At 50.5% G+C, this 20,133-nt stretch overlaps 1 protein-coding gene across 2 annotated transcripts in view; it reads right to left on the bottom strand.

Moving 5' to 3' along the window:
* Positions 1–20,133, bottom strand: part of cfap52 (cilia and flagella associated protein 52) — a 143,568-nt gene that overhangs the window by 95,892 nt on the left and 27,543 nt on the right. For both annotated transcript variants that reach the window (XM_072483266.1, XM_072483267.1), the window contains exon 7: positions 14,878–14,978. In XM_072483266.1, the coding sequence (XP_072339367.1) occupies positions 14,878–14,978 (101 nt within the window). The remainder of the gene's footprint in view (positions 1–14,877; positions 14,979–20,133) is intronic.

A 20,133-nucleotide genomic window follows, 5' to 3' on the forward strand; every position in this document is an offset into this window, starting at 1 on the left:
TTGCTCTCATTGTAAGTGACTGCAGTTGTTACTAATTGGGGAAAGGTTAAGGATTTATTCTTATGTAAACATAAAAACATGTTTCCACCTATGTGGGAGGAAGGAAAAGGAAATTTGTGCCTGTGCTCTCTGGGTTTTGTAGATAAACCTGTGTTCAGAAAAGACTGGCAAGAGATTCCTCCTGTACTCAATGGATGTGCAGCGTTTCGAACATTGTCTGTGGAAATACTTCAATACAAATTGCAGCTTACCCTGCTACATAATATTTGGATGTCTGGAGATCCCCTGACTTGGCACCAAATTCAAACTGGTGTTGGAAAGGGAAATCCAGAGATCGCTCGATCATTACAGCCAGACTTCTTCAAGGCGAGTAGCATCTCCGGCAGCAGCGCACCCCTCCCTAATGAAGTCAATGCATTCCATGTTCATTTTGAGCAGGAAACTATCAAACCGTTGTCAACTGCCCCAGCAGCCTTGGACACACCCATATCTATTATCATAGCTTCCGAAGTCAGATCAGCCTTTTTGAAAGTGAACCCTCGGAAAGCAACGGGTCCTGACGGAGACCCTGGTCCTGCACTATGATCCTGCATGGACCAACTAGCGGGTGTGTTCGTGGACAACCTCTCCCTACTCTGTTCCGAGGTTCCCACCTCTTCCACCGCCAACTGGTGGGTGTGTTCGCGGACAACCTCTCCCTACTCCGTTCCGAGGTTCCCACCTCTTCAAGAAGACCACCATCATACTGGCGGAAAAGAAAAATCAGGCAATGTCCCTCAACAACTACTGTCCGGCGGCCTTGACATCTATCATTATGAAGTGCTTCAAGAGGTTGGTCATGAGATATCAACTTCACACCCCCAGAATGCCTTGATCCAATGCAATTTGCATACTGCCAAACCAGCCAACAGCAGACGCCATCTCCCTGGCCCTCCACTCATCCCTGGAGCATCTCGACATCAAGGACTCCAACATCAGATTCCTATTCATTGACTACAGCTCCGCCTTCAACACCATAATCCCAACCAAGTTCTTTTCAAAACTCCAAAACCTAGGACTTGGCTCCTCCCTCTGCAACTGGATCCTCGAACACGCGCCGGAATGTGGCGACTAGGGGCGTTTCACAGTAACTTCATTGAAGCCTACTCGTGACAATAAGCGATTTTCATTTCATTCAACTTCCTGACTCATAGACCACAACCAGTAAGGATAAACAACAACACCTCCTCCACGATAGTCCTCAATACCAGGGCCCCACATGATTGTGTACTTAGCCCCTTACTATACTCTCTATACTCACACAACTGTGTGGCAGAATTTGGCTCCAACTCCATCTACAAGTTTGCTGATGACACGACAGTAGTGGGTCGGATCTCAAACAACGATGAGTCAGAATACAGGAAGGAAATAGAGAACCTAGTGGCATGATGTAACAACAAAAATCTCTCTCTCAACGTCAGCAAACAAAGGATCTGGTCATTGACTTCAGGAAGCAAAGTACTGTCCACACCCCTGTCTGCATCAATGGTGCCGAGGTGGAGATGGTTGACAGCTTCAAATTCCTAGGTGTGCACATCACTAACAATTTGACCTGGTCCACCCACGCCGATGCTACAACCAAGAATGCACAACAACGCCTATACTTCTTCAGGAAACTAAGGAAAATCGGCATGTCCACATTGACTCTTGCCAATTTTTACAGATGCACCATAGAAAGCATCCTATCTTCTGGTAGTAAAAGCTTTGTTGAGAATTTGGAGGCAGTATCGCCAGCACTTCGGGTTGGGGGCAGGGTCAAGGGAAATGCTGATTTGGGGAATCATAGATTTGAGCCAGGGAAATGGGATGGAAATTTTCGGAGATGGGAGGAGAAAGGAATTAGGACACTAAAAGATTTGTTTTTTGGGGGTCTTTTCAATAATAATAATAATAATAATAATAATAATCGCTTATTGTCAGAAGTAGGCTTCAATGAAATTACTGTGAAAAGCCCCTAGTCGCCATATTCCGTCGCCTGTTTGGGGAGGCCGGAACGGGAATTGAACCCGCGCTGATGCCTTGTTCTGCATTACAAGCCAGCTATTTAGCCCACTGTGCTAAACCAGCCCCTCTGGGATGAAGGAGCTGGGAGCGAAGTATGGGCTGGAGCAGGGGGAAATATTTAGATAAATGCAGGTTCAAGACGTTGCCAGAAAAGAAATACAGAGCTTCCCATTAGAGCTGGCTTCCACATTGCTGGAGGAGGTGCTGACGACAGGTCGACTGGAGAAGGGGATAGTATCGGCTGTTTATGGGGCTATTTTTGAAGAGGAGAAGGCACCGCTGGAAGGGATCAAGGCAAAGTGGGAGGAAGAGTTGGAAGAGGGTATGGAGGAGGAATTCTGGTGTGAGGTGCTCCGCAGGGTGAATGCCTCCACCTCGTGTTCGAGGTTGGGGCTAATACAGCTGAAGGGAGTATATAGAGCACACTTTACAAGGGCGAGGATGAGCCAGCTCTTTGAGGGGGTAGAACATGTGTGTGAACGTTGCGTGATGGGCCCCGCAAACCACATTCATATGTTTTGGTCCTGTCCAAAGCTGGAGGATTGCTGGAAGGAGGATTTTAGGGTAATCTCTAAAATGGAGCACGTGAAACTGGACCTGGGCCCTCGGGAAGCCATATTTGGGGTGTCGGACCAGCCGAGGTTGGAAACTGGTGCGGAGGTAGATATTGTAGCCTTCGCCTCATTGATCAGCCAAAGGCGGATCCTGTTAGGGTAGAGATCAACCTCTCCACCCTGTGCCCTGGCGTGGCGGGGGGACCTGCTGGAATTCTTGACTCTTGAGTAGGTCAAATTTAAACTGAGGGGAAGGATGGAGGGGTTCTACAATTCATGGACGCTATTCATTCTGCACTTTTGAGAATTGGATTACATTGAACATTAGATGGGGCTGGGCGGGTTGGGGGGAGGGGGACCGTATGTGTTAATGGTGACTGTGGGTGATTCCTGATTCCTTTTTGTCATTTGTTTATGTTAACATGCGGACTAATGTTTGGGGGTATGGTGGGAGGATGGGATCGTTGTTATTGATGTGGCGATTGACATTGCATTCGTTACTGATTGTTGAAATTTGGGAGAAAATGTGAAAAAGAATTTAAATGTTTTTAAAAATGAAAGCATCCTATCTGGCTGTATCACAGCCTGGTTTGGCAACTGCTCGGCCCAAGACGTAAGAAACTACAGAGTCGTGAACACAGCCCAGGTCATCACGCAAAACCGCCTCCCATCAAATGCCTCTGTCTACCTCCCGCTGCCTTGGGAAAGCAGGCAGCTTAATGAAAGACCCCTCTTACCTGGATTCTTCTCTCTTCCAACTTCTTCCACCGGGCAGGAGATACAAAAGTCTGAGAACATGCACTACCAGGTCCAGAGACAGCTTCGTCCCCGCTGTTACCAGACTCCTGAATGACCCTCTTATGGACTGAACTGATCTCTTCACACATCTTCTCTACTGAGTAGTACTACACTCCGTATGCTTCACCCAATGCCAGTGTCTATGTATTTACATTGTGTATTTATGTATGTCCTATGTTTTTTCATGTATGGAACGATCTGTCTGGACTGTACATAGAGCAATACTTTTCACTGTACCTCAGTACACATGACAATAAATCAAATCCAAATCCAAGGTCAGCAGAAAACACTGATACTTTGCTGCTGACCACAAAATTCAGGCCAAACTTAATTGAGGTTCTTCCATCAACACGAGTCAATCATGTCAATTATATTGATAAAAGAGTATTAACAATATTTCACAGAGGATAAAAAGAAACTATTTGTATTCAACTTAAAGGGTGCAATTCAACCACCACGTTGCGTCTGGCGCAGATCTGGGCATGCTGGTTAAATAGCGGGAAAGGCCAAAATCGAGATTCGTACCAAGCGCAAATCTGTCTGCTATCTAACCGGCTTGCTCCCTCCCGATGGCGAGCTCTGGGTCACGGTCAAATATGGGCGACCATATCATTAGCCCCTATTTGATTTAATTTTCATCTCATTTGTAAGATTGACGCTCCATGAATTAAACGGCTCTCCAGCGAGAAATCACAGGCATCATTTCGTACTCCTTTTTAAAGAGGTGAAGTTAGTGCAGTAGCTGCGGAGGGGAACTGAGGAGATGAGTAGCCATTTCCATTTTCTGGCATGATGTTCAAGAGTATTGATGCTGCTTCCTCAGCGCTCGGGACCGGGGATACTTCTCAGGGGGGTTGGGCTTGGTCAGGGAGCTACATCGTTAAAGGTCAGGATTCGCCCCTGCTCCGGGGGGGAGGGGTGCTTTTTGTCTGTGGGGCCTTTAAGCCATCTTTAAATATTGCGGAGACGCATAACAGGGGCAACTACAGCTGCTGACTGTCTGTCCTACCAAAAGCTTCCAGGACAGAGCCCTGTTCTTGAATATATACTGATGGTCACTTTAACTCCCTTTGACTGTGAGCAGCCTCAATCTTCACAGCTGAAGGCTATTGCCGATAATGAATTGGACTTGTTGTGAAAGCTGTGGTGCTGCAGGGTGTGTTTGCTGATTGCTCCTGCTGGTAGCTGCAAATGTCTGAAGGCCATGTATTTATTTGTTGCTGCCTCTGTGGCCTGGAGTAAGGGAAGGAAGTATGCAAGAAAGCCTGTTACCAGTGCTGGAGAGGGGGAAGGGGTGCTCTTTCTCTCACCTATTGTGCGCCACGTCAGTGTGACTTTCCAGTGTGATTATTCCCAATTTGTGGGTCCACTGCTGGGAGTTGCGGGAGGGGGAGAGATAGGCGGAGTGATCCGAATGCTGCTGCGGCTGTCTGTAGATTGTGTCCTTGTTAACTGCCACCTCCTTTACTTCTGTGGCCTGGAATGAGAGTAGGGAGGATGTAGGATGACCTGCTGCCAGTGCTGGAGAAGATGAATGGGTTTTCTTTCATTCTTCTGGCGGGCTCTGCATCAATGTAATTTTCTGGTATGATAACTCACACCTTTGAAGGTCTACTGCTGGGAGCTGCGGGAGGGCCAAAAGAGACGGACTGATCCGAACAAGCAGCTTGATGACGACATTGAAGAAGCACTTTTGAATAAAGCTGGTGACTTTATTGTACTGTTGATTGTGCCATGTTTCATGCTTGGATGCTGTGTGTTTGCTGCCGCTTCTTTCGCTTCTGTGGCCTGGAGTGAGAAATGGGAGGATTTAAGATGACCTGCAACCAGCGCTGGAGAGGGGGAAGGGGTGCCCTTTCTCTCTTCTGGCAAGCCCTGCGCAGTGTGACTCTCCAGTGTGATTATTCCCACCTTTAAGGGTCTACTGCTTGGGGCTGTGGAAGTGGGCACTTGGTGAGCGTGTTGCAGAAATGCTTTTGCAGGTTGCTGGTGACTTTTTGTACTGTTGACTCTTTTACGTTTCATACCTGGACTTGTTTCCTGCCGCCTCTTTTGTTTCTGTGGCCTTTCAATTAAATGATGGTCAGCGTGTGCCGCAGGAGACTCCGTCTCAACAAAGAGACAATGCAGCACCTGTGCCACATCCTCATAGGATTGGCACTCGGTGGAGGAGGAGGGCACCTACTCCTGGTGGCCGTGAAGGTCACTGCAGCCCTGAATGTTCATTCCAGAGCTCGAGCGGGGACTTGTGCGGCATTCCACAAGCAACAGCCCGCAAATGCATCTGTGAGATTATGGATGTCCTGTATACCCAGGCAGCAGACAGTATCAACTTTGAGCTGGACCAAGACCACCAAGGTGCCAGGGCTGCAGGTTTCTCTGCCATTGCTGGGATGCCCCAGGTCAAGGGGGTAATTGCATGTCACCTTGTGCGCACTGGGGCATCATGGAGTGCCATTCATTAACATGAACAGTTTCTATTCCTTGAATGTTCAACTCGTGTGCAACCACCACTTCCGGATCATGCACTTGTGTGCATGCTTCCCAGGGAGCGGCATGACAGCTACATTGTGGAACACTTGGAGATCGCCGGCATCTTCGATGACCACCTCAGGATGACAGGTTGGTAGTTGGGGAATAAGGGGTACCTGCTGAGGTCCTGGCTGATGGCACCAGTGCAGAGGCCCCAGACTAAGGTGGAGACCCAATATAACAACCCTTATACTGCCACCCATACTGTCATTGAGTGGTGCATCGGACTGTACGAATGTGGTTCTGATATTTGGACTGCTCTGTTGGTGCACTGCAGTACACCCCCAGGCAGTCTCTTGCTTTGTGGTGGTCTGCTGTGCACTTGTGGGCAGCACGGGAGCACAATGGGTAGCACTGTTGCTCCAGGGTCCCAGGTTCGATTCCTGGCTTGGATCACTGTGTGTGTGGAGTCTGCACGTTCTCCCCATGTAGCGTGATTTCCTCCGGGCGCTCCGGTTTCCTCCCACAAGTCCTGAAAGACATGCTGTTAGGTGATTTGGACATTCTGAGTTCTCCCTCTGTGTACCCGAACAGGCGCCGGAATGTGGCGACTAGGGGATTTTCACAGTAACTTCATTGCAGTGTTAATATAAGCCTACTTGTGACAATAAAGGTTACGTTATGTCACAACCTGGCACAGTAGCAGGGTGACATGCTGGAGGAGGAGGGACATGCAGATTCATCTGATGAGGAGCCGGACCAGGGGGGATGGTGGACGAGCCAGGGGAGGAGCTGGAGGGTAGAGGACAGGTGGCGACAAGGTCCGGCATACCCAAAGGACTAGGGTAGCCCTCATCATTGCCTGCTTCTCATCGGACGAGGTTTTGTCCATCACCTCACTCCTTCACCCCATTTCCTTCCTTCCACCCCATTCCCTTCCTTCCCCCCCATTCCCTTCCTTCCCCCCCCCCCATTTCCCTCCAATTCCCCACTGTCCCCCCTGCCAAAATACCCTGTTCCACCCTCCCAGGGCTTTTGTAACATCATCCCAGAGTGCTGACAGCACGCTCACCCATCCTCTGAATGGGGTCTGCATTTGGGTGTTTGATCTTGGACCACTGTGCCCGGGGGACAGGGAGCAGAGGGCAATAGGGGGTGGGGGTGCAGGCAGGCCCACTGTGCAGATGAATGTGACAGAGGCTTCGCATAGATCAGGTGTAATATGTGTGGTAGTACCAGGTATTGCGGTACCTAAGAGGTGGATGACCATTGGTTAGACCCAGGAGTCTACCATTGGCTGTTGTACGTAGCTCCGCCCTGAGAGGTGGAGTATAAGAAACTGTGCCGTCCCAGCAGCCTTCACTTTCTGTATCGAAGCTGCTGGGGAAGAGTTTTTGCAGATTAAAGCCTTCAGTTATGAATCACTTTGTCTTGAGAGTAATTGATTGTGCATCAATTTGATCTGCTAGACTTAAGCTGGAAGGATGGATTTCCGAATCAAACTGGAGTGCCTTCAACTCAGCCCCCACGCGGAGAACTCAGCTGCAATTTTTAAACTGTGGTTGGTGTGCTTTAAAGGCTACCTCGAGACGGCCGGAGGCACCCCCACAGAAGGACAGAAAATGCATCTCCTGCGCTCAAGGGTCAGCCCTGGGATCTACCCCCTTATCGAGGAGGCAGAGAATTATGATGCCGCGATCGAACTGCTAGAAGGACATTATATCCGCCCTGTAAATCAGATCTACGCTCGTCACCTGCTTGCGACTAGACGACAAAGCCCCGCGGAATCGTTGGAAGATTTCTACCTGGCGCTACTGGTGCTGGGCCGAAAATGTGGCTGCCCGCATGTTTCGGGGAACGAGCACACGGAACTTTTAATCAGGGATGCTTTCGTAGCAGGTATGGCGTCCTCAGATATCCGCCGAAGACTCCTAGAAAGAGACACTCTCGGTCTCAGAGAGGCACGGGCCCTGGACGTTGCCTACAAAAACGGGCAGTCCTATGCGCCCGACCGCGCGGTGGCCCCCTGGGCTGCGTGGCACCCCGCAGCGGCAGCCCCACAGACCTCCCCCCTGACCCCGCAGGCCTGCGCTGCGAAACGGCCCGCTAACGACGCCGGGCCCCACTGTTTCTTCTGCGGCCTGGCGAATCACCCCCACCCACGCTGCCCGGCCACCTGCAAAGGGTGCGGCAAGAAGGGCCACCGTGTGGGGGTCTGCCTGGCCCGCGCCGTGGCCGCTGTCTCCAGCAACTTCGGACCGCCGCGGCAACCCGCCCTTCAGGCCCCGACCGGCCAGCGCTCACCGCCACCCCGCCCTCAGGCCCCGACCGGCCAGTGCTCACCGCCAACCCGCGGTCTCCTGCAACTCTGAACCGCCGCGGCACTCCCCCCTTCAGGCCCCGACCGGCCAACGCTCACCGCCACCCCCCCTATCCCGCGCCGTGGCCGCGGTCTCCAGCGACGCCGGACCGCCACGGCAACCCCCCCTTCAGGCCCCGACCGGCCAGCGCTCACCAGCAGCCCCCTATCCTAGGGCCACGTGCGACCCACGGGCACGGCCATCTTGCCCCCCGGACACCACTCTGGACGGGTGGGCGCCGCCATTTTGTCCATCGCCGCCGCCATCTTGTTCATCCCCGGACACCATGTGCGACCCATGGGTGACGCCATCTTGGATGGGGCCCCAGGCCCCCAGCTGCACGCTGCCCGACCAGAACCCGCAACAGCTTCATCTGGCCTCGGTGACACTGGACCAAAGTCGACCCCGGACACTCGCAATGGCTACAACGACGGTCTTTATCAACGCCCACGAGACGTCTTGCCTCATTGACTCTGGGAGCACGGAAAGCTTTGTTCACCCCGACACAGTAAGGCGCTGTTCACTTGTAACCCACCCTGTAAACCAAAGGATCTCCCTGGCCTCTGGGTCACACTCAGTGGAGATAAAGGGGTTCTGCCTAGCGAACCTCACTGTCCAAGGCAGGAAATTCGACAATTTCTGCCTGTATGTCCTGCCGCACCTCTGCGCGCCTACCCTCCTGGGGCTGGACTTCCAATGACATTTGCAAAGCCTGACTTTTAAATTTGGCGGCCCTGTACCTCCCTTACTGTCTGCGGCCTCGCGACCCTTAAGGTCGACCCGCCTTCCCTGTTTGCGAACCTCACCCTGGATTGCAAACACGTCGCCACCAGGAGCAGACGGTACAGTGCCCAGGACCGGACCTTCATCAGGTCAGAGGTCCAAAGGCTGCTGGGGGAAGGAGTCATCGAAGCGAGCAACAGTCCCTGGAGAGCTCAAGTAGTGGTGGGATAAACCGGGGAGAAGCATAGGATGGTCATTGACTACAGTTAGACCATCAACAGGTTTACGCAGCTGGACGCGTACCCTCTCCCCCGTATAGCCGACCTGGTAAACAGGATTGCATAATATAAGGTTTTCTCCACGGTGGATTTCAAGTCTGCCTACCACCAGCTACCCCTCCGTAATAGTGACCGCAAATACACTGCCTTCGAAGCAGTTGGGCGGCTCTATCAATTTTTAAGAGTTCCCTTTGGTGTCACTAATGGGGTCTCGGTCTTCCAGCGAGAGATGGACCGAATTGACCGGTACGGCTTACGCGCAACGTTCCCGTATCTGGATAACGATCTGTGGCCATGACCAGCAGGACCACGACACCAACCTCCACAAATTTCTCCAGACCGCGCAAATCCTTAACCTGACATACAATAAGGATAAATGCGCATTTAGCACTGACCGTCTAGCCATTCTAGGCTACATAGTGCGAAATGGAGTTATAGGCCCCGACCCTGAACGCATGCGCCCCTTATGGAGTTCCCCCTCCCTCACTGCCCCAAGGCCCTGAAGCGCTGCCTCGGGTTTTTCGGCTACTACGCCCAGTGGGTCCCCAACTACGCAGACAAAGCCCGACCCCTAATCCAGTCCACAACCTTTCCCCTGTCGACGGAGGCCCGCCAGGCCTTCAGCCGCATCAAAGCAGACATTGCAAAGGCCACGATGCGCGCCATCGACGAGTCCCTCCCCTTCCAGGTCGAGAGCGATGCGTCCGACTTAGCTCTTGCGACCACCCTCAACCAAGCGGGCAGACCCGTGGCTTTCTTCTCCCGTACTCTCCACGCTTCTGAAATTCGCCATTCCTCGGTCGAAAAAGAGGCACAAGCCATAGTACAAGCTGTGAGACATTGGAAGCATTACCTGGCCGACAGGAGATTCACTCTCCTCACGGACCAACGGTCGGTTGCCTTCATGTTCGATAATGCACAGCGGGGCAAGATTAAAAACGACAAGATCTTGCGGTGCAGGATAGAACTCTCCACCTTCAACTACGAGATCTTGTACCATCCGGGGAAGCTAAATGAGCCTCCTGATGCCCTGTCCCGCGGCACGTGTGCCACTGCACAAGTGGACCACCTCCGATCCCTCCACGAGGACCTCTGCCACCCGGGGGTCACTCGCTTTTTCCATTTTGTCAAGACCCGCAACCTGCCCTACTCCATCGAGGAGGTCAGGTCAGTCACCAGGAATTGCCAAATCTGCGCGGAGTGCAAACCGCACTTCTACCGGCCAGAGAGGGCACACCTGATAAAGGCTTCCCGTCCCTTTGAATGCCTCAGCATGGATTTCAAAGGCCCCTTCCCATCCACCGACCGCAACACGTATTTCCTGAACGTGATTGACGAGTACTCCCGGTTGCCATTCGCCATCCCCTGCCCAGACATGACCACAACCACCGTCATCAAGGCCCTCCAGGGTATCTTTACACTGTTTGACTTCCCCGCGTACATACACAGTGCTAGGGGGTCCTCCTTTAGGAGCGACGAACTGCGTCAATTCCTGCTCAGCACGGGCATTGCCTCGAGCAGGACGACAAGTTACAACCCCCAGGGAAATGGGCAGGTAGAGGAGGGAAAACAGAACGGTCTGGAAGACCGTCCTACTGGCCCCACGGTCCAGGAATCTCCCAGTCTCCCGCTGGGAGGAAGTCCTCCCTGAGGCCCTCCACGCCATCCGGTCGCTGCTCTGTACAACCACAAATCAGACACCTCATGAACGTCTCCTGCTTTTCCCCAGGATGTCCTCCTCCGGGACCTCGCTCCCAACCTGGCTAGCGACACACGGACCCATCCTGCTTCGGAAGCATGTGAGGGCACACAAGTCGGACCCGTTGGTCGAGAGGGTCCACCTGCTGCACGCCAACCCCCAGTACGCCTACGTAGCGTTCCCTGACGGCCGGCAAGACACAGTCTCCCTTCGGGACCTGGCGCCCGCCGGAACGCCACGCGCACCCGAACCATTGCCTCCACCCCCACCCTCCCCACAGCGCCTAACTGGAGGGTCAGTACTCCCGCCGCTCCTGCCTAGGCCCGACCACACACTGACGCCCCCTACAGGTGCCCCCCCCCCCCCCCCCCCCACTCAACCTTTTGCCCCAACAGCGCCGCCTAGGGGTGACGAAGCTGCCAGGGAGGACAACATCACGCTCCCGGAGTCGCAACCGCTGGGACCCCCATCAGAATCACCACCGAGGCCCAGACGCTCCAGAAGGATGACCAGGCCACCCGATCGACTGATTGCTGCACTATGAACACTTTGTAAATACCCCCGACATCACGGTACTTCCATACCTGGTCATACCATGCGAAAGGCGACTATTAATGCTGGCCACCACCTCCGCCGGGCTCTTTTTTAACAGGGGGTAAATGTGGTAGTACCAGGTATTGCGGTACCTAAGAGGTGGATGACCATTGGTTAGACCCAGGAGTCTACTATTGGCTGTTGTACGTAGCTCCGCCCTGAGAGGTGGAGGATAAGAAACGTGCTGTCCCGCTAGCAGATTAAAGCCTTCAGTTATGAATCACTTCGTCTTGAGAGTAATTGATTGTGCATCAATATGCTTTAATAGTGGACGTTTCCATCAGCACCCCCCCGCCCCAGTGTACACTCAGTGCTTCTCACTCTTCTCGATCTTACGTGGTCTACTGCTACATTTAGGTGTGACCCCAGGATGCATACCAGAGGTGGAGGCAGCCCTCTTTTCATACCCTGTGGCCTTTGATGCTCTTGCCGGACATCCTCTGGAGGGTCTTGAGCCAGAGGGCCAAGGCCGACTTACTGGTGTCACTGGCATCACCATGTCATCCTGTTCTAACTGCCGTCGTCTCCTTGTTGGCAGACCCCGGGTTGGCCTTCAGCACTTTGTCCTCCCTGACGGTACCCGTAGGGCTCTGGGAGTCTCCATGGGATGGGGCTTGAGTGAGCTCCAGAGGACTGGCTCTGCCAGTCCTGGCACCTCCCCGTCGTCTACACCATATTGTCACCGCCCTCGGCGATGCTCATCAGTGATTGGGCCACGCTCTGCAGTGCCTCGGTAATAATAGTATTATTAATTAGTGTCACAAGTAGGCTTACATTTACACTGCAGTGAAGTTACTGTGAAAATCCCCTAGTCACCACACTCTGGCACCTGTTTGGGTACACTGAGGGAGAATTCAGAATGTCCAATTCATCTAACAAGCACGGCTTTCGGGACTTGTGGAAGAAAACCGGCGAACCTGCAGGAAACCCACGCAGACATGGGGAGAACGTGCAGACTCCGCACAGACAGAGACCCAAGAGGGAATCAAACCTGGGACCCTGAAGTTGTGAAGCAACAGTGTTAACCACTATGCTACCGTGCCGCTCTAATGTCCAACTGCATCTGGGACACATTCCTCAGCGTCCAGGATATAATGCTGAGGCCCTCAACCATGGCCGTCACAGACGAGCCATGCCTTGGACACCAGCACTCAAGATGCTGATCTCGTGTTCCAGGCTTTCCATTGCAGCCGTACATAGCAGTGTTGGCCTCGGTGACATGCATTGTCGGCATCATCTCCTGCACCCGTAGCTTTTGGGACTCCTTCAATCAGCTATGCACTCACTGTAATGTGGCTGACATCCCTCCTGAATCTCACGGCCATGACCTAGCATCTCTATCAGCTCTGCGATAGCCCTGTCCTCGAAAGGTCGGCATCTGACTGGGACTCAACAGAGTCCTGGGATCCAGCAAACAACCGACTTCTGACTCTCTTGGATGTTCCTGCTTCCACCAGATGTGCATCAGCAACTGTGTGGTGCTCACCAGATTGTGTCCCAGAAGCCTGTCCACGAATGTTGCCCATCAAAGTGTATGTCTCGATGCTGGTAGAAAGTGTGACAGCTGTGACGCTGTGATACCTTCTTCTGCGGGGACAAAGATAGGGCTTTGTGAGCCATGCGCTTGATGGATCGGAGTAGTCTATGGCGGGTGGCATGTGTGAGCACCGCAATTGGACATGCAGAGGTTGTGCTGGTGGATGCCGGGTGTGCTGAGGAACAAGCATGAAGATTGGATGTGTGGAGGGTGTGAGGTGTCAGTTACTGATTTGTGGGGGTGGGTGGGTGTTGGGAATTTGAAGGGTGGCAGGCAGAACTGATGCCAGGAGAGAGGTGGTAACTTACCTTTGCAGTTCAGTGTAGATCGTTGGTCTTCTTCCTACATTTGACGCTGGTCCTCCTGGTACTGCTGCCCGCACTGATAGCCGCTGTTACCACCTCCCAGGCGGTATTGGTGACCCTACTGCTGGTACTCGGACCCACTCGGAGGAACAGGATGTCCTGACTCGCATCTACAGCATTGAGGAGCCTGGCCAGGTCGCCATTGCCAAAGCGATGAGCAGGTCTGCGTGCTGCCATGCTTGGGTGTTGACTGGACTGAATGGTGAGGGAGCATTTAAAAGCAGCTCCCCCTTGTTAGCGGTAAGATGCTGAGGCGCGAGTCTGGCAAATCAGATGGCGAGACAGCCAGTAATGGTGAGAAGCTTGTGGGGGTTCATTTCCAGCACTAAGTGCTGTTAAATAGGGGCTGCGATCTTGCCAACGTGACCGTCGAGAAACACCCCGCCAATCGTGCCTAAAAATCACACTTCAAAGTGTTTCTGTTAAATCGCGCCCAAAACCTTTGCACCCAGTTTAAAACGATTAAGGTTGTAATACAATGGAGACACTGGTCACTAAAATTTGAAGAGTTTTAAAAACTAGTCTCTTGGGAAGAGACAAAAGAATACACAAATGAGAACGTCATTCAAATGTTCTGGACATCTATAAATTAATTGATGGAAAATTATAGGGGGAAAATTATAGGGTGTACACCCATGATTTTGCAAGTTATGTTCCCTGCAGGTGCCACTGCCAGCTGTGAAGAACACCACGTCTTGGTGAAAATATGTCAATGGTCCGACCACAGAATGTGGAGGCAACCCATATTTGGATCTAAATAACGCATCTTGTTTATGCAAAAGTGCAAGCTACACGATCAGAGAGAACTCAGCAAGTTATGAATTCTCTTGTAAATAGGCAAGACGTTTACTGTTGTCAGCAAGTGTGTTAAACACAACTGCATCCAAATTTTGATTCACCAATCTGTGAAAGGATAACTTGCAAAACAGTGTGTCATTTTGTTGTGGGTCTCCAGTTACATCCGGGCCAGGTGAGCTAAGGGCGGCAAGTTTCCCTCTCTAAAGGACCAGCAGTTTCATGATCACCATTACCAGATTCATTTAATTAACCAAATTTAAATGCCCCTGCCATAATACGTTTTGAACTCATGTCTCCAGATTAATACGTCAGGTCTCAGGATTACTAGTCCAGTAACATAACTGTGAAATTATCCAATAGAAATCTATTGACAATATAAAAAGAATAATTGAATGAGAGAATTCTAACATACATTAACAGATAAATATAATTCAGCTCAACGAGGCAATGTCAGATGATTTTGATTTAAACAATAAACCATTGTTTTTAAAAAAAAAACTGAACGAGTGCTATTTTTACAACAAAACAATACTGTGCTAAACTCTACTTTTATAAATTTTGCAATTCCTCTCTGAAATATGATTTAAGTCACTTCAAGCTGTAATTTCTTCACACACAAGGTAAAGAAAGAGACGTTTAAATACATTCAAACCTACTTGAGTGGCTTGAAGTTTGGTGCTTTGCACAGAGCTACAACACCATCTCCTGATCCAACAAGGATGTCCCCCGATTTTAGTTCTACCAGTGCAGTAATTCCCTGTAGATGACATGTGAGATGGAGCATTCAAATTCTCATTTCATTTCAATATGATTCCCATATAGTAAATACCAACACTAAAATGTGAAAATTACAAAATCAAAGCTCTTAAAATATCTAAAATCACTCTAGTTAACTGGATAACATTTTTTGAAGACTAATCCCCTATTTTTCTTGATTCCTCCATACTGTCTGTTTCAGGTTTAAAGACAACAATGCTTCATCAGTGTCTTGAACTGTTCAGATAGGGGAGCCTACAGAGAGTGTGCCTCATGGCAGACTCACATTGACAAGTCAAATGTGATATTGGACTGATTACATTTCACAACCCAAACTTCCATTTTTCATTTCGACACTGGTTACAAACATCCCCCTGTTCCTTGTGAACAAAAGACACATTTACATGCAGGATCCTGTGTGATTATGAATTGCCCACATTGTCCACTTTACACCCACAGTTCTCAAGTATTAACAACAGTCTGTTCTACTAGTCAGTCTAAGCATATATATTTCACACAGGGGGCAAAACGTTCCATTTTTTTTCTGTAGCTGCTGGCTTTGGCGAGGAAACCGGTGTGCATCTTCCCGGCTGTACTGCCAGCTTTTCTCTCTCGGTAATGCAGCACATACTGAACGAAAATGCTGCATCCCACTGCCAGGGTGGGGCCTGATAGATCATCGCCGGCTCCACATAGATCAGGGCGCCCTTTTTATAGGATGCTTCAATTTGCGTTAAAAATACTCCTTTCCCCCACCAAGGATAAGACCATAAGAGCAGAATTAAGCCAATTGGCCCATCGAGTCTGCTCCGCCGTTCAATCATGACTGATATTTTTCTCATCCCCATTCTCCTGCCTTCTCCCCATAACCCCTGATCCCATTAATCAAGAACCTATCTATCTCTGTCTTAAAGACACTCAGTGATTTCGCCTCCACAGTCTTCTGCGGCAAAGAGTTCCACATGTTCACCATTCTCTGGCTGAAGAAATTCCTCCTCATCTCTGTTTCAAAGGGTCGTCCCTTCAGTCTGAGATTGTGTCCTCTGCTTCTAGTTTTTCCGACAAGTGGAAACATCCTCTCCACGTCCACTCTATCCAGGTCTCGCAGGATCCTGTAAGTTTCAATAAGATCCCCCCTCCCCATCCTTCTAAACTCCAGCGAGTACAGACCCAGGGTCCACAACTGTTCCTCTTACGACAAGCTCTTCATTCCAGGGATCATTCTTGTGAGCCTCCTCTGGACCCTTTCCAAGGCCAGCAAATCCATGGGAACCCCCCTCTCCCCCCCACCCCACACGCGCCAGGGCAACCCCCTGCCCACCATGGATAAGGGGATCCCCCGCCTGCACACAAGCATCGGGGAACTACCCTTCACACACAAGTACTGGGGAAATCCCCCTGCCACACACACATGTACCAGGACACCCCCAAATCCCAACACAGAAGGGGAACCCCCTCTCCGCAATGGAGCTCCACAGAAGGGGCCTCTCGTACATCTCCTCTAAATCTTGCCCCCCGCACCTTAAACCTATGCCCCCTAGTAATTGACCCCTCTACCCTGGAAAAAAGCCTCTGACTATCCACTCTGTCTGTGCCCCTCATAATTTTGTTGACCTCTATCAGGTCACCCCTCAACCTCCGTGGTTCCAGTGAGAACAAATCGAGTTTATTCAACTGCTCCTCATAGCTAATGCGCTCCATACCAGGCAACATCCTGGTAAATCTCTTCTGCACCCTCTCTAAAGCCTCCACATCCTTCTGGTAGTGTGGCGACCAGAATTGAACGCTATACTCCAAGTGTGGCCTAACTAAGGTCCTATACAGCTGCAACATGACTTGGGCAGCACGGTAGCATTGTGGATAGCACAATTGCTTCACAGCTCCAGGGTCCCAGGTTCGATTCCGGCTTGGGTCACTGTCTGTGCGGAGTCTGCACATCCTCCCCGTGTGTGCGTGGGTTTCCTCCGGGTGCTCCGGTTTCCTCCCATAGTCCAAAGATGTGCAGGTTAGGTGGATTGGCCATGATAAATTGCCCTTAGTGTTGGGTGGGGTTACTGGGTTATGGGGATAGGATGGAGGTGTTGACCTTGGGTGGGGTGCTCTTTCCAAGAGCCGGTGCAGACTCGACGGGCTGAATGGCCTCCTTCTGCACTGTAAATTCTATGATAATCTATGAATTCTTATACTCAATGCCCCGGCCAATGAAGGCAAGCATGCCGTATGCCTTCTTTACAACCTTCTCCACCTGTGTTGCCCCTTTCAGTGACCTGTGGACCTGTACACCTAGATCTCTCTGTCAATACTCTTGAGGGTTCTACCATTCACTGTATATTCCCTACCTGCATTAGACCTTCCAAAATGCATTACCTCACATTTGTCCGGATTAAACTCCATCTGCCATCTCTCCGCCCAAGTCTCCAAACAATCGAAATCCTGCTGTATCCTCTGACAGTCCTCATCGCTATCCGCAATTCCACCAACCTTTGTGTCGTCTGCAAACTTACTAATCAGACCAGTTACATTTTCCTCCAAATCATTTATATATACTACGAACAGCAAAGGTCCCAGCACTGATCCCTGCGGAACACCACTGGTCACAGCCCTCCAATTAGAAAAGCATCCTTCCATTGCTACTCTCTGCCTTCTATGACCTAGCCAGTTCTGTATCCATCTTGCCAGCTCACCCCTGATCCCGTGTGACTTCACCTTTTGTACCAGTCTACCATGAGGGACCCTGTCAATGGCCTTACTGAAGTTCATATAGACAATATCCACTGCCCTACCTGCATCAATCATCTTTGTGACCTCTTCGAAAAACTCTATCAAGTTAGTGGCACACGACCTCCTCTTCACAAAACCATGCTGCCTCTCGCTAATACGTCCATTTGCTTCCAAATGGGAGTAGATCCTGTCTCAAAGAATTCTCTCCAGTAATTTCCCTACCACTGACGTAAGGCTCACCGGCCTGTAGTTCCCTGGATTATCCTTGCTACCCTTCTTAAACAAAGGAACAACATTGGCTATTCTCCGGTCCTCCGGGATATCACCTGAAGACAGTGAGGATCCAAAGATTTCTGTCAAGGCCTCAAAAGTTTCCTCTCTAGCCTCCTTCAGTATTCTGGGGTAGATCACATCAGGCCCTGGGGACTTATCTACCATAATATTTTTCAAGACACCCTTGTCTTTTTGGATCTCAATGTGACCCAGGCGATCTACACACCCTTCTCCAGACTCAACATCCACCAATTCCTTCTCTTTGGTGAATACTGATGCAAAGTATTCATTTAGTACTTCGCCCATTTCCTTTGGCTCCACACATAGATTTCCTTGCCTATCCTTCAGTGGGCCAACCCTTTCCCTGGCTACCCGCTTGCTGTTTTTTTATAAATATTTTTTATTAAGGTTTTTTAAAAACACAATTTTTCCCCTTACAAACAGTAACCCTCCCCCGTATCAAAATAACGCAAAATCTCCCTGAGCAAGATATATACATGGCAAGATGGTATATTTACATAGCTTTATACACTGGCTCTTGGCCGCACGTACCGTTCCCCCCCTACTGAAGTCCATATAGACAGCATCCATTGCCCTACCTGCATCAATCACCTTTGTGACCTCTTCGAAAAACTCTATCAAGTTAGTGGCACACGACCTCCTCTTCACAAAACCATGCTGCCTCTCGCTAATACTAGTAATAGTATAATAGTATAAAGGTCCACGCCTCTTCGGGCGTTTCGAAGTAGTGGTGTTGGCCATTATGTGTAACCCACAGTCGCGCTGGCTGCAACATTCCAAATTTCACTCCTTTCCGATGGAGCACCGCTTTGACCCGGTTGAAACCCGCTCTCCTCGAAGCAGCACTTGATGAACTCTTTCATCTCCTCTCTGTCCGTGGGTGCCGCCATTTTTTTTTTTCTTCTTTTTCTTCTTTCTTCTCCCGCTGCTCCAGGGCCGCTTTTTTCGCCGTTTCGCTGCGGGTCCGATCCATGCAGGTCTGTAGGGGACTTTCTTCTTCCTTCCCCACGGGTTGGTTTTTAAAAAAAGTGCCGTTGGGGCTCCGTTTGCGGGCCCTAACATCCGTTTTCGTGGGAGCTGCCGAATCGCGCGGCTTAGCTCCGCATCGCCGCAACCCGGAAGTCCGCTTGCTTTTTATGTACGTGTAGAAAGCCTTGGGATTTTCCTTAACCCTATTTGCCAATGACTTTTCATGACCCCTTCTAGCCCTCCTGACTCCTTGCTTAAGTTCCTTCCTACTTTCTTTATATTCCACACAGGCTTCGTCTGTTCCCAGCCTTCTAGCCCCGACAAATGCCTCCTTTTTCTTTTTGACGAGGCCTACAATATCTCTCGTTTCCCAAAATTTGCCGTATTTATCCTTCTTCCACACAGGAACATGCCGGTCCTGAATTCCTTTCAACTGACATCTGACAACTCCCACATATCAGATGTTGATTTACCCTTAAATATCCGCCCCCAATCTAGGTTCTTCAGTTCCTGCCTAATATTGTTATAATTAGCCTTCCCCCAATTTAGCACATTCACCCTAGGACCACTCTTATCCTTGTCCACCAGCACGTTAAAACTTACTGAATTGTGGTCACTGTTCCCGAAATGCTCCCCTACTGAAACTTTTACCACCTGGCCGGGCTCATTCCCCAATACCAGGTCCAGTGCAGCCCCTTCCCTAGTTGGACTATCTACATATTGTTTTAAGAAGCCCTCCTGGATGCTCCTTACAAACTCTGCCCCGTCTAAGCCCCTAGCACTAATTGAGTCCCAGTCAATATTGGGGAAGTTGACGTCTCCCATCACAACAACCCTGTTGTTTTTACTCGTTTCCAAAATCTATCTCCCGCTGGCTGTTGGGAGGCCTGTAGTAAACCCCAAACATTGTGACTGCACCCTTCTTATTCCTGATCTCTACCCATATAGCCTCGCTGCCCTCTGAGGTGTCCTCCTTTAGTACAGCTGTGATATTCTCCCTAACCAGTAGCGCAACTCCACCACCCCTTTTACATCAACCTCTATCCCGCTTGAAACATCTAAATCCTGGAACGTTTAGCTGCCAATCCTTTCCTTCCCTCAACCAGGTCTCTGTATTGGCAACAACATCATAGTTCCAAGTACTAATCCAAGCTCTAAGTTCATCTGCCTTA

Source organism: Scyliorhinus torazame, chromosome 18 (assembly GCF_047496885.1).
Source record: "Scyliorhinus torazame isolate Kashiwa2021f chromosome 18, sScyTor2.1, whole genome shotgun sequence".
Lineage (NCBI taxonomy): Eukaryota > Metazoa > Chordata > Chondrichthyes > Carcharhiniformes > Scyliorhinidae > Scyliorhinus > Scyliorhinus torazame.